Here is a 14133-nt window from a genome sequence, read left to right as displayed (position 1 = left end):
TGATACTGTGGAGGAAAAAAAAAAAAAAGAAAAACAAAAACCAACTGCAGCGTTTTATATCGTTTAAGGGGGAAAAAAAAAAAACAACACACAAAACCAACAACCTCTGAACACGCCATTTTTCTTCTACCCAGAAGGATTAAGTGTGCTATCGAGAAAAAATACAAGGCCAGCAAATTCTGTCTCCAGTCCCAAGACAAAGTAGTCTTCTGGGCTACCTAGTATTATGTATACTGCATCAGTGTAATGCTGTATGCTACTTAAGAAACATTTGTAAATGTTGTGTTATTGCTTTCAAATGCTTTTAAAAATGACACCTATATAAAGAAGTCAAACAGTGGATTGAAATATCACTTTATTTCCGCTGATTATTGAAGAAAACACTAAATACAGCAGCTAAATGTCTTTTTACTATGAGGCAGTGGAAGACATCAGGTAAGGGAAAAGCAAGAGTATTAGTCTATATAATCTCTATTACTAAGAACGACCAACACTAATTATATAAGAACAAGCAAATTTGGTGTTCTGTAGGCTCAAGTAAGGTAAAAAATATGTCTGTTCCACAATTCATTCAAGGCTATGTATTCTGCCAGTACAGATAGAAGTTCTTCTCTGCCTCCACAAAGGCTGCTAAAGGACCTAACTATTTACAAATCAATTAACATTGAATTAGTAATAGTCAATTGGACTATCTATAAAGTCTTTCTTATTTGAGTTGGTTTTCCAAGCTTGCAGTTCTATAATATATTTGCCTTCTACTCCCACAAGGTATCCAGACACAAAGACAGCGATGTGTTCCATACACATGCTCTGTAGTATGTCAAAGTTGCTATTTTACTAATAAAAACTAGTCACTTTAAGAAGTTCATACACAGAATTCTTGTCTCAAATAAAATTAAGTAATGCAATCTTGATTGGAGCTCCTCTAAAGTCCATAATAGTCATTACCTCTCAAAATGATTTAAAAGGAGCTAGCAGAGCTGTCAGGTTTGCATATAAAAAAGTTGAGAACTACAGACATATCAGAGGAAAGAGCTAGCAGAACACGCTTACATCAAACCAAAAATTCAGTCTCATTCAGGAAAAGGCTGGTTAGCCAACCAAAGAGGTGCAGTCTGTCTTCAGAAGCAGGAATGTTGCTGCTAGATTAAAAATAGTCATCTGTTAAAAGCCTGTGTTGGACAATTTCACTTTTTTTTTTTTTGAGAGAGGAACTACTAAAAAGCAGAGACCCTGCTTGTTCTTTACCACTTAAAGTTCTTGGATAAGGCTTTATGTTGGAAAAATAAAGTCACACCCTACACTGAAAACAGAATCTTGGGCCTACATCAAGAATGGGTGTTTCTCTCTTTAAAGTTTTATGCAAGACTGTATCTCAGAACACTTCAGAATGTTGGGAGAGGGAGAGAAAGAAAGATATGTTGGTTTTCTCTTAAGGTACATGATTTTTAAATTTTGTCTAGTCACATCCACTTCAAACTCTCCATGAACATTTATAGCTATACTGTTCCTTTTTGTCTGTAGAGAGCTGTAAGAAGTTACAGCTGAACAAAGGAACGATAAAAGGAATGGTTCAGAGCCAAGTCAAATTTTAAAATATTAGAAGCATTAGACCATAAAATCAGAAAAATAACATCATTAAGAGGCAAGGGATGGTTATAGCTTAAGGGGGATAAAGTATGTCAGCCAACTAGGACAAATAAATTAAAAGGCAAAGTAACGACACTATCCAGTGTCGATATCTATCACGCTGATCAGATAGTGCTGATGCACTATGTTGCATTAGGATTCTAATCCTCTTTATCTAGAGTGGAGAAAGGATTTGATTTTTACTAGACATTTTGCACTAGTGCCATGGACTTACTTTAAAGTATCATTACTATACACTTTTTGCAGTAACATCCAAAGAAAGATAATGCAGTTTCTATGTTCGCGAAAAGCTATGAAAATGTCTCTTCAAGTCACAAACCTAGACAAGCAATTATTCACTCCGATCCTTTGGCTCTCTGTATTTCCATTGGATGTAGTCAAAAATGTCTTTCTCGCATTCTACTGGTAGGGCCTCCCCAGCAACTCCTGCAAGCATATTACAGATGCTATTTGAAACGTGGAAATTCCATACAATCCTGGACTGCCAAATGCATTGCAAGATTAAGACAAACTGCTGTAAGCAAAACAGATTTAAAAAACAACAACAGCAAAAAAACAACAAACCCCCACAGACTCATACAGTATTTAGATATTAATTCTCAGTGTCAGAAGAAAAAAGATAACCAATTAACCTTGGGGCTACATGGTTATGCAATTAAAATACATACATTTATACACACATATATGATATAGTAAGCCCTCCACCAAAGAACGGAAGGACAAAAAAAAGATCATGTTAAAAGAACAAGAAAACATTTGTTGTGCTTTACACTGAAAATCCAGCCTGTACATCAGTAAGACCAAGTAGATTAGGTGGCCTGATAGAGTTATCGTATACTGCCTGTACATAGTAGCCTGCCTCCCCCTGCTATAATGGTGTCAAGTATCAGAAAGGCCACAGTGAAAAATTTCATTAACTACTGTATTTACCACAACTTCCAATACACTGAGAGACCGATTTAAGGAGATAATCGCACAAAACATGAAACTATAAAGAAAACTACATGTAAAGGTCTAGACTGACCAGTGACGCCCAAGGGACGGATCGTATACTCATTGATTGTGAAGCCCATTTCCAGAGCATGAGTTCTCATGTTCTTATTGAATATATCACTGCCTGTGAAATACAGTACACCACAGTAGTATTGATCTTTAGGGATGAACCTAGAATAGAAGTGGAAGAAAAACATAGATTTAGGGCAAATGTAAAGCTACAAGCCATTTGGAGTTCAGCTGCTCAGCCACTGTTCTAGGTTTGCCGCCTTTTTAAGTGCACAAATGCTGGAATTCTGTATATTAGATTCTCCCAGAAGCCTGACCCAAGAATGAAATGCATATCAAACAAAGGCATTGCACATTTACCCTGACCCGTAAGTTACTGGTGTTCAGCCACTGCATGGTTATGGTGCTTGCACCACTGACAAGAAAGAATTTATCATAGAATCATAGAATATCCTGAGTTGGAAGGGACCCTTAAGGATCATCAAGTCCAACTCTTGACACCGCACAGGTCTACCCAAAATTTCAGACCATGTGACTAAGTGCACAGTCCAATCTCTTCTTAAATTCAGACAGGCTCTGTGCAGTGAATTTATGTCAAAGCAGTATTGATAACATAGGTCATGATTATGAAATTGAATAGAAAGCCATGACTTGAAATACTCTTGCTAATATCCTGTTCTAAACTGGCAGTTGTACAGTGGCTTCTATACAAGGTAATTGGAAACCTGTTAAATACTATATTCTAGACATGGGAATGGAAATTTGAATGCAGACTGGAAGCAAATATCTATTATGTAGTAGATAGCTAACGTGGTGGCTTTTTTTTTTTTGGTTTTATTTTTAAAGGTCTACCTGATATCAATTCTCCTATGTGGATAGGCTGTTCCATCTTCTTTATTTGGCAGCTGACAGACACCCTGTGAGAAGGTAAAGAAAGTGAGAAATTCAAAATGATGTTAAACATACATGTATTTGGGATAACCTTACAGGACTTGACTGTTTTTAAACAATCTTTTGAAATACACATTTCCAAATATGTATAATTATGGTTTGATCATTAGTCATCTTGAAGAGCAAAAAAGAATTAAATTCTTGTTGAACTGATTAAATATTTTATTAGAACAGCTGGGTGTCATTGTGACTGTGAATCACTGTTTTACGCTGCTAAGAGAACTGTAGTTCAATAGTCTATAATTCCTAAGTTGTTACAGCAGGAGGAATCACAGGACTTCTCCATCCCTCTACCCTAATTATTATCAGGCTCTTCAGCATGGATAAACATCAGTAAGATCATGAAAATGCAAACAAAGCTCATGCTAATAGAAATAAAAGTACAGATTTTTTTTTTCCTGAGATATCATCTACCATTTTTCATTTCAAACTGCTTTGTAATCTCCATGCAATTCATACATTTAAAGAAAAAGGCTCATATCTTGTTTATGATGAGCAAAAATGACAGTGCAATAAGGGTCAGGGAAATGAACCATAATAACGTAATGATGAAAAATGTTTACATATTACACTGTCTCACAGACTGCAGCTTCATACTAAGACAACCTCTATTCCTAGCTTTGTTTTGAAAGCTTAACATTGCCTGTATTTTTGAAGCTATGAAGACTGTTTCCTTGCAGTAACTTGTTTTTCTCAGATTCTCAGCTACAATCATATTTCCCTTTTTACAACATTCCTTTCTTAGCTTCCACTTTGAAGGCAAGAGCTACTGCACAACTATTTTAAGACTGATATGATTGTGCAGAAAAAGCGGTCAAACTATAATGAGCTTATAGAACTGTGACTTCAACCTGGGCTGTTGAGCGCCTCTGCTTCTGGCTCACCTATACATACATATGTATATACATATATATACACACATATATTTAGCTTTAAACCCATATGGTATGCACAATCAATTTGGCAAAAATGAGGGTAGTTCTGGTTTATTCCTCCTAAAGATCAAGCCTAAAAAGCCATCATGTTTCATTCCCTCTCAGAATGCAACACAAACCAAACTGAAAACAAAGTCTTAACAGGGTTCTTTTAGCTCTAATTTCAACTATAAACAAACAAAATCCTCAACCCTAACAGCCCCTTTTATCTTGGGAAAACAAGTATCTTTTAACTTTAGCAGATATATTGTGTCACGAAGGTTGTGTCAGTGGGGTTCAAAACTAGATGAGTACCTGCAGATTTCAGAATACTGGTATTTTAATGAGATTCACTAAAAGGCAATTGGAAAAAAAAATGAGATAAAAAAAACAAGAAAACTACAGCTCCAGCAGTCTAAACAAAATTTGATGTCTATATCCTAGTTTCTGTCATGAGAGGTAATCTCCGCCACATTCCCTCACCACAAAAAAACTTACCATGAATTTGGTGTCACCTTTAGACAGCACATCTGTGACAAAGTGGACTTTTTCCAGCTGTTCTACAACTCGATGCAGAAGTTTTGACTAGGAACAAACACAACACAGAAGAACAAATTACTTCACAAGCAACAGTATCTTACTTGTTTACCTGCGGGACATCACCATAATGATATATATGCTATTGCATATGAACTTTGAGGTGGAAAAGATTAGAGTTAATAGTGAGAAGAAGCTAGTGAAATTATAATTATGAAGTAAGGAGTTTCCTGTGAAATCCATGTCAGATTGCTTCCATTTGAAATGACAAAGGTTCTTTGTTGGTTTCAGTTTTCAACTCTCAAGCAACAAATCTACAGAAGCAACACAGGAAACAGAATCACTAGGACTACTCAAGAGTTAGCTGCAACAGATGCTAAGGGCATCAGGACATTTGCTTCTCCTCTGAAAGCATGTGGCTACATGAAGAGATAGTAATGCTGCCTTTAATCCCTGCTTTATTCAGCTAGTTCTTACAGTTCTACCGTGTAAAGCACGTGAATCTGGGGAGTTTAAGGGATGAAGATGGAGGAAAGAATAACAGTAAATATACTACACTGAGACCGCAACATAATGCACAGACCCAAGAAGCAATTTCAAATCCTCAAAATAAACATGGTGATCAGAGAGTTGAGTTTACTATTACAGTAACAAAAAAAAATATGCAGGAAGCTGCAATGCAAGTCTGAGATTACCTATCTTCTGAATTTAAACACGCCTTTCTGGAAGTGAGGCACAGTACAGATCCACAGTAGCAGAGAAACACACCTGTTTGGATGACTCGGATGTGAAAGTTGGATGGGTTAAGAGAACATCCATATCACCACTCGACTCTGCACCTAGGCAAGTAAGAAGCAAAGAAAAACCCTGTTAAAGACAGAAAGCATATGCACATCGATGAACGTAAATCTAACCTCACCTTTCTAGTAGAAATTAGTCAGTGAATATTCAAAGTATTTACAAAAACTGATCATAAGGGAAAAGAGCCCCACTCTTTTGATATCACCACATTTCATAGAAAAACAACCAAAAATTTGCTGCTATACTCTCTAGCAATGAAGCACAAACACTTCATTTAAAGGATTTATGTGGGCATTTCATGACTGAACTAACCAGTTAAGACAATGCTAACACAAAAAGCTGAATTTTAGCATAAACGCACTCTCCAGAACATATATTAATAAGTCTTGTTTATTAGCCCTAATTAAAACATGACAAGATTACAGTGTACCAACCTCGTCTAAAACTGCCACAGACTGTAGCAATATACTTTGGGTCAAGGTTCTTTACCTCTTTCAGCACAATTTCCTATGGAAAGAGGACAGATGAGCATTTAAAGGTGCCAGTCATTCATTGGCCCTCACTGCCTCAAGTTCTTGACAGAGACTTTCTTACCTGCATTTGCAGCATTTCTTCCCTTGGGATTCTTTTTTCAAAGTCTTCAAAATATCTGAGTATAGAATAAAAGTGTCTGACTTAGTGGTAAGGGTCACATCTTAAAATTCTTTACAATTAAATGTTTTTAGAAGAAGCAATAAACATTATATTGTCTCACCAAAAGCTCCCCGTTCTCACCACAAAGAATTTAGAAAACATCTTTCCAAGCAATAGATGTGCAAGTTTGACAGTGCTTAGGAAATAGCTTCGGTGCTTGTTTTTCCACTATATCTAAAGAGCTGCTATGACGTGGGAGTAATATTACCATATGGTCAGTGGTTTATATTTACATAGCCCTCCGGAAATAAAAAAGGTACCTGACAAAACTTGGTCTATCAGCAATAAGCAGGAGCAGGTCCCTCACCCCTGGTCAGAGGTGGCCTATGTTGCCAAAAGCCAAATAAAGCTCCTTGAATAATTATACACGGAGCTGTAGAAAACAGACTGCCATGGAAAAGAGGCCAGGTGAAACAATGATGTCTGACAAGCAGGTACGTTCTTCCCTTTTCTAGCACCAGAACCACTGACAGAAGGTACTAGCAGTGCTACTGCAGCCTGGGAGCCACACATTACCTGACGTGTGTGATCCATCCATCCCAATTCCTACTGAATTTCAACTCTAATGAAACAAAACCGAAGAACTGCCAAAAAGCATGCAGATAAAACAGGACTAATTGGCCTGTGTAACCTTCCATTATATTCTGGTGTCTAAAGGAGTCATTAGAAAAGCCAAGCACTTGCACCCAAGAAAGCTTACTTCAACCCAATTCGCTGGTGATGGGTCAGCTTGTGCTCATTTTTTCTTAGATCTAGAAGGATTAGTGAAAAAAAATTACTTGAGGGTAAAAAGTCATACAGTAAGTTTCCAACAATGCAAAGGTGATACAAATGAAGAGTATCTAATAAGCAAATAATAGCAACCTCAAACACAATTAAGAGATTTTAAGAAGATTGCTCAACAGCTGACAGCACATGAAGAAATCATTAGTGCACCTTCCTGATAAAGACTTATATGGACTATTCACTTGAAAGACAAAAATCAATGTTATTTTCAGTGTAATCTCTAAGTACTTTATTGTAAATGCATATATAATGCCTTTAGCCTGTTCACTAACTTCAGCTTTTTTTTTCTTGTAAATATACTTTCACCAGAAGGAAGGCACATCCACTATTGCAGTACTACTGTGCAACAGGCAGCTTGACAGAAGAGACTTTATTGGTGTGTGAACTGATGACCCAAAGTTACACTCACCCTCTAAAGTTTTAATTCCTTCCTCAACAAACTTCCTGGCAGCAGCTGGACTACAAAGAGACAAAGCAAGATGCAATCAGGAACAGCAAGAGTCTTACAACACCGAACAGGAGGTTTGTATTCATAGTAACTCCCTAGGTTCTTTGAGGCCAAGATTAAAGTTGCTTCTAATGCTTACCTTTCGGCGTGCACATTTTCAGTTTTTACTTTGAAACAGAGATGGCTATCCAAGGCTTGGCCTGCACATTTTTAGCACTGACAGAACTATATAGTGATGTATAATTTAAAGTAGTAAATAAATAAAATCTCACCAAACTGGCAATAGTGCTTTAGACAGCTATACTGGGATGTAACTGGATGTGTGATAAGAACTACTTTAATCGTGAATAGTCTCTAAAGCAGCTGATGCCAGCAACAACAACAGTGTCTTTAGAGTAGCATTTAAAAACAAACAAACAGAAACAAACAAAAAGTCCACAAGACTCCAGCTTGCAACCTCCAGTACAAAGTGGGCCCCAATTCCAATTTGACTGGAGAGTTTGTGACAATCACAACGTAAGTATCCTCAAACTTTGAGCAAGTCTTCGAGAATTACTATAACATTCCCTGTCCTCAACCTGAAGGGTTTTGAATACTGCTCTTCCCTTCCCCTAGCATTCTACTCTGCTTTGTTTCTAAGGACTCACAGGTCCCTAATTCAGTCAAACCTATTCTCAGCAAGCAATATCAGAGCCCCACACACTCAGGAAACTGATCTCTACTGTTGTTTTTTCATGCATGTGCCTGTACGAAAGCTGAGCTCTTGTCTGTCGGGGATTCCCTAAGCACAGGATAGAAACTAGAACAGGCTTGTGAATTTCTAACAGCACCTTTCTGAAAAGCCTTCTTTTTGAGGAACGAGGGCTTTTTCATGACTCTGCTTCTTTTATAAACAGCACCAAAATACCATTATCCCTGGCCAAATTTCACACCCTTATGTCACACCCAAAGACTCCTACTTCACCTAAACAATTCTACTCTTCTCTGTTTTTTCATGGTTTTTGATCACTTATTTTCTCCTTCCCTTTTCAGCTTGCACACAGGAACTTTCCAACTTCTACTCCTCTACTGCAAAGTCTGTAATTGACAACTGCCTTTTCTTCTTGTGCAATTGTCTCTGCAACTCTGAGGTCTTGGTGTGGGTATTACAGCATCAGCCCAAACTCATTCTTTTCACAATTTATAATCACACAACTTCTGTTTATAACTCCACCAAATAAAACAAACAAGAACAAACAAGCAAGTGAATAAGCAACAACAAAACACCACCAAAATAACTAAGCTTTACCCAATGCCAGTAACTCGTGTCAGGAGGTTGATAGATGCACTTGTATCATCTTGTCGAATCTGCAAAAAAACAAAATAACACAAACCAAATCTTCTTTGCTCCATTTGCAGTACAAAAAGGAAGCTTAAGAAGATAAAACAACTTGGTCAGATTCTGCTTTGGAAAGCTACTATAAATAGGAACAAAACAGCACCAACAGTAGAACTGTGCGTTACTACAGTACCATACGTACCATGCCTACAAACTGTCTTAACTTCCCATGTGAAGGTGAACAGCATGCTTAAAACTCAGAACTCAACAGCCTTCCAGAGTCATAATTCTACAGGGGGCCTACAGGAAAGCTGTGGAGGAACTCCTTGTCAGAGAGTGTAGCGATAGAACAAGGGGTAATAGCTTTAAGCTAAAAGATGATAGATTCAGACTAGATGTTAGAAAGAAGTTCTTTACTCAGAGGGTGGTGAGGCACTGGAACAGGCTGCCCAGAGGAGCTGTGGATGCCCCATCCCTAGAAGTGCTCAAGGCCAGGTTGGATGGAGCTTTGAGCAACCTGGTTTAGGGGAAGGTGTCCCTGGCCACGGCAAGGGGGTTAGAACTAGATGATGTTTAAGGTTCCTTCCAACCCAAACCATTCTGTGATTCTAATGCTTGACTCGAGTCTCACCACAGAGAGCATTAGAAATTGCACAGAGTAAGCAGGCTACGTTGCAAAGTACAAAGAAAATCAACTACTGAGAAATACAATACAAGGGAAGAAACACACCTTTTCCAATTTGCGTAGTTTGCCAGTGGATAAAAACTCATCAATTTTCTCTGCTATTTTAGCACCAACTCCATCCTAAATATCGGGGGAGAAGGAAACACCAGTTAACCTCAATATCACTTACAACCAGGAAAAAAAGAAAGCCCCGCAGGAAGAACTATGATGTCACTTAAACCACAACAAAACATTGCTCCATAGGGGAACAAGAGCATGCAGGGTTCCACACAAGCAGCATAAACACAGCAGTTTGACGACTGCATTACTTATTCTAGACAAGGCTTTCATTTCTACTGCCCTCCAAGTTGAGCGGGGCAGTAAAGCAACGAAGGGGAAACCTGCCACCACAGAAGCCCTTGGCACGCAGACAGCTGCAGGCCCCAGCTGGCTCTGTGAGGCCCCGGCAGCAGCCACCCCCCCCCCCGGGAACCTCCCCCCACGGCGACACCGCCCCCCCGGCCCCCCCCGGGAGGCAGGGCGCGGCTCCCTACCAGCTTCTTGGCTTCGGCCCCGCTCCGTATCTCGCTGGGGTACCGGGCGATGACGGACGCCGCCTTCCTGCGGAACAGCGCGGCTCAGGGCTCAGCACCCAGCCCCGGCGGGGCCCTGCAGCCCCACGCACGGCGGGGGGGGGGGGGGGGGGGGGGAGAGGCGGTACCTGTAGGCGTTGTACTTGTGGATGGCCCGGTTGACGTTCCGCTCGTAGTTCGCCAGCTCTGCGGGGAGAAAAGCGGTTGGAGCGGCCGAGGCGCGGCGCGGCGCGGCCCCCCCAGCGCCCACCCACCCGTCAGCAGGTCCGTGATGCCCTGGTTGGGGCTCCCAGACGGGGCCTTCCGCTTGCTCATCGCGGGCGGCGGCACCGGCCGGCGGCAACAGGCGGAAACGACGCGAAAAGGCTTCCGGCGGTGACGTATGTAGGCGCGACAGCATTCACGCGCACGCGCGGCCCAGGGCCTGAGCGGTGCCGGGAGATGTAGTTCTTGGACAACGGGCTGCCGGGAAGCCATGTTGGGCCTCGGGGGACGCCGCGCCGCTGTGGCCGTGCTCCTTAACTGGCGGCCGCAGTACGGGATCCCCTTCTACCTGCAGTACCTGGCGCACTGGCCCGAGTACTTCATCGTGCCGGAGGCGCCCGGCGGGGAGCTGATGGGTTACAGTGAGTGCTCCGGCCCCGGACCCGGACCCGCCGCATCGGGGCCGCAGCGCTCGGCGGGGGCTCCGGCTGCTCTCGGGCCGCGGGGCGGGCGCGCTGCGAGTGGCGCTGAGCTCCGGGCACGGGCTCGGGCTTCCCTTCGCCCGCCGAGAGCCAGCCCTGGGCCGGGGAGCTGAGCCTTGCCTTGCCTTGTCTTGCCTTGCCGCGGTGGCGTTCGCCAGCAGTACCCGCTACTCGGGCTGTCTGCCGGTTCGCCCTCCTCGTTATCGCTGCCCCGGCATCCCGGGAGGCCTTTGCAGAGACTGGGGAAATGGCCCGTTCTATGTGTTGAAGCCTAAAGCGTTGGTGCTGTGAGTGACGGGTGTTTCTGAAGTACTGCGTGCGACAGGAGGTTTGAAGGGTTGTTTGCAATCTGACGCTTGTGTGGTGCTATGTAGAAACAAGCTCCAAAGACACCCCCGCTCCCCACCCGACTCTTCCCCCTCCCCCAAAAATAACAAACAAACAGAAAAACCCACCTCATTTGGCTACATGTAACGTGTTTGCAGGGTCTAAGCTGTCTTTAGCCAGATTAGCAAAGCTGCCCAAGTTCTACCCCCTCAAAGCGACCAGAAATTTCCTTTAGTTGCTAGGGTGATGAACTAGTTTTTTGGCTTGTAGCCCTCTGTTCTTCCATTATTCCAGTCAGACCCCGAATTCTGCTCATTTAATGCATACCGGGAAATGTAGATCTCGGACTCCGAACTTCCCGGAGGCCATGTTGGGTGCCCGGAGCATGCCGGGAAATGCAGTCCTGGGACTCCGAACTTCCGGGAGGCCATGTTGGGTGACCGGAGCATACGGGGAAATGTAGTTCTGGGACTCCGAACTTCCGGGAGGCCATGTTAGGTGCCCGGCGCATACTGGGAAATGTAGTTCTCAGACTCAAAACATCCGGGAGGCCATGTTGGGTGACCGGAGCATACCGGGAAATGTAGTTCTGGGACTCCGGACTTCCGGGAGGCCATGTTGGGTGCCCAGAGAATACCGGGAAATGTAGTTCTCAGACTCCAGACTTCCGGGAGGCCATGTTGAGTGCCCAAAGCATTCTGGGAGATGTAGTTCTGGGACTCCGGACTTCCGGAAGGCCATGTTGGGTGCCCGGAGCATACTGGGAAATGTAGTTGTGGGACTCCGGACTTCCGGGAGGCCATGTTGGGTGCCCAGAGCATACCGGGAAATGTAGTTCTCAGACTCCAGACTTCCGGGAGGCCATGTTGAGTGCGCCGAGCATTCTGGGAGATGTAGTTCTGGGAATCCGGACTTCCGGGAGGCCATGTTGGGTGCCCAGATCATACCGGGAAATGTAGTTCTGGGACTCCGGACTTCCGGGAGGCCATGTTGGGTGCCCAGAGCATACCGGGAAATGTAGTTCTCAGACTCCAGACTTCCGGGAGGCCATGTTGAGTGCCCCGAGCATTCTGGGAGATGTAGTTCTGGGACTCCGGACTTCCGGGAGGCCATGTTGGGTGCCCAGATCATACCGGGAAATGTAGTTCTCAGACTCCAGACTTCTGGGAGGCCATGTTGAATCCCCAGAGCACGCTGGGAGATGTAGTTCTGGTGATCTGGCAATTTGCCTTGTGGTTCTGGGTCTCTTATGATTTTGGCAGAATTACGGGGCTTTCTGTGAGTCTTTGCCTATACGTGAAATCTTATCAAAGTCACAACCTTGCTGTTAAAGTGATGGAGCAGGGTTTAGGAGAAATGTATGATGGAGTCTACCTGTGCGAGCATATATCTGCAAAAGGCAGCAGTGGGCATGTAAGGGGTAGCCTGTTTCAGGTTTAGGGACGGATTATTATATTTCTGTATCTTTTGCCTGTGGGTTTCCTGTCTGTAGAGTCTTTAGACCTTGCAGCCTACTAGGCTTTATGTCCTTGAATTAGGGTTAGGGGTTAGGGTTAGGGTTAGGATTAGGGGTTAGGGTTAGGGGTTAGGGTTAGGGTTAGGGGTAGGGTTAGGGTTAGGGTTAGGTTTTGGGTTAGGGTTAGGGTTAGGGTTAGAGGGTTAGGCTTAGGGTTAGGGGTAGGGTTAGGGTTAGGGTCAGGGTCAGAGTCAGAGTCAGGGTAAGCGTAGTGAGATCCTCTCCTGAGCCTATGTTATTTTCCAAAGATTGATTCACGCTTTTAAGGTTTCAGGGGTAGGGCACTAGCGTTGGGTTTCAGGGTAAGTATTCTCAGGGTTTATGTTTAGGATTTTAAGTTGTTTAGGTTTGGATTTTTAACGGTTAGTATTTTAGGGATTTGGGGGTTAAGGTTTTAAGTTTTTCAGGGTTAGTGTGTTAGGGTTTTAGAGTTTATGGGTTGTAGTGTTGAAAGGTTTTTTAGGGTTAGGGTCTTAGGGTTTTCTTTTTGGTCAATTATTTAGGGTTAGGGTTTTAAAATTTTATTTTTATTTATTTATTGATTGATTGATTGATTTTTTTCAGGTTAGGTTCTCCAGGGTTAGGGTTTTGAGTGTCCTAATTTTTTGGGTTAGGGTTTGGAGCATCTTAATTTTTTGCGTTAGGGTATTGAGCATCTTAATATTTTGTGTTAGTGCTTTGAGCGTCTTATTTTTTTGGATTAGTGTTTGGAGCGTTTTTGGGTTTAGGTTTTTGGGTTTTTAGGTTTTAGTTTTTGGGTTTAGGTTTTGAGAGTCCTATTTTTTGGGCTTGGGATTTTTGGGCTTGGGATTGGGTCAGGGGTCAGAGGTCAGGGGGTCAGAGGTCAGGGGTCAGAGGTCAGAGGCCGGGGGCCAGGGGTCGGGGGTCATAAGTCAGGGGTTCAGGGGTCAGGGGTCGGAGGTCAGGGGTCAGAGGTCAGGGGTCAGAGGTCAGATGCCGGAGGTCAGGGGTCGGGTGTCAGAGGTCAGGGGTCAAAGGTCAGGGGTAAGTGGCCAGCGACCGGAGGTCAGGGGTCAGGGGTCAAGGTCAGGGGTCAGAGGTCAGGGGTCGGGGGGGTCAGAGGTCAGGCGTCAGAGTTTAGGGGTCAGATGTCGGGGGTCAGAGGTCTGGGGTCAGAGGGGGTCCATGGGGGTTGGGGAGACCCCAAGGGTCGGGGGGAACCAAAATGAGGGGGGAATCAAGTGTGCGGGGTGCGGTTGCCGGGGGGGACGCATTTGAGGGGCGAA

The 14133-nt window shown here is 43.2% G+C and overlaps 1 protein-coding gene across 4 annotated transcripts; it reads right to left on the bottom strand.

Moving 5' to 3' along the window:
- Positions 1 to 337: 337 nt before the first annotated feature.
- On the bottom strand, positions 338 to 11878 carry POLB (DNA polymerase beta). 4 transcript variants are annotated; one of them, XM_038166904.2, is made up of 15 exons: positions 10612 to 10827; positions 10486 to 10543; positions 10319 to 10385; positions 9831 to 9905; positions 9071 to 9129; positions 7744 to 7793; positions 7249 to 7300; positions 6450 to 6504; positions 6290 to 6362; positions 5823 to 5893; positions 5016 to 5102; positions 3505 to 3569; positions 2675 to 2814; positions 1970 to 2076; positions 338 to 1142 (listed from the first exon to the last, which is right to left on the bottom strand). In XM_038166904.2, exons 1-14 carry the CDS (start codon positions 10670 to 10672, stop codon positions 1982 to 1984), a joined length of 1008 nt encoding a protein of 335 aa, XP_038022832.1. In that variant the 5' UTR covers positions 10673 to 10827; the 3' UTR covers positions 338 to 1142; positions 1970 to 1981. The 4 variants fall into 4 exon arrangements, with proteins under 4 accessions (XP_038022832.1, XP_038022833.1, XP_071883247.1 ...); XM_038166905.2 differs by having other exon boundaries at positions 338 to 1139; XM_072027146.1 differs by lacking the exon at positions 10612 to 10827 and adding an exon at positions 11698 to 11878 and having other exon boundaries at positions 338 to 2076.
- Between the last annotated feature and the right edge of the window lie 2255 nt (positions 11879 to 14133).

This window comes from Anas platyrhynchos, chromosome 23 (genome assembly GCF_047663525.1).
Source record: "Anas platyrhynchos isolate ZD024472 breed Pekin duck chromosome 23, IASCAAS_PekinDuck_T2T, whole genome shotgun sequence".
NCBI classification, from domain to species: domain Eukaryota; kingdom Metazoa; phylum Chordata; class Aves; order Anseriformes; family Anatidae; genus Anas; species Anas platyrhynchos.
Note: the sequence above shows the minus strand (reverse complement) of the source record. Positions and strands in the feature narration are given on the sequence as shown.

What these genes read in the sequence shown, in the direction of transcription:
- POLB (XM_072027146.1), bottom strand. Translation starts at nt 11,863, where the DNA reads ATGGCCTCCCGGAAGTTCGGAGTCCCAGAACTACATTTCCCCGTATGC. An exon ending in GGGCCGAAGCCAAGAAGCTG is followed by an intron (nt 9,906 to 10,318) that starts GTAGGGAGCCGC and finishes CCCGATATTTAG; the next exon opens with GATGGAGTTGGTGCTAAAAT. An exon ending in AGGAATTAAAACTTTAGAGG is followed by an intron (nt 7,301 to 7,743) that starts GTGAGTGTAACT and finishes TAATCCTTCTAG; the next exon opens with ATCTAAGAAAAAATGAGCAC.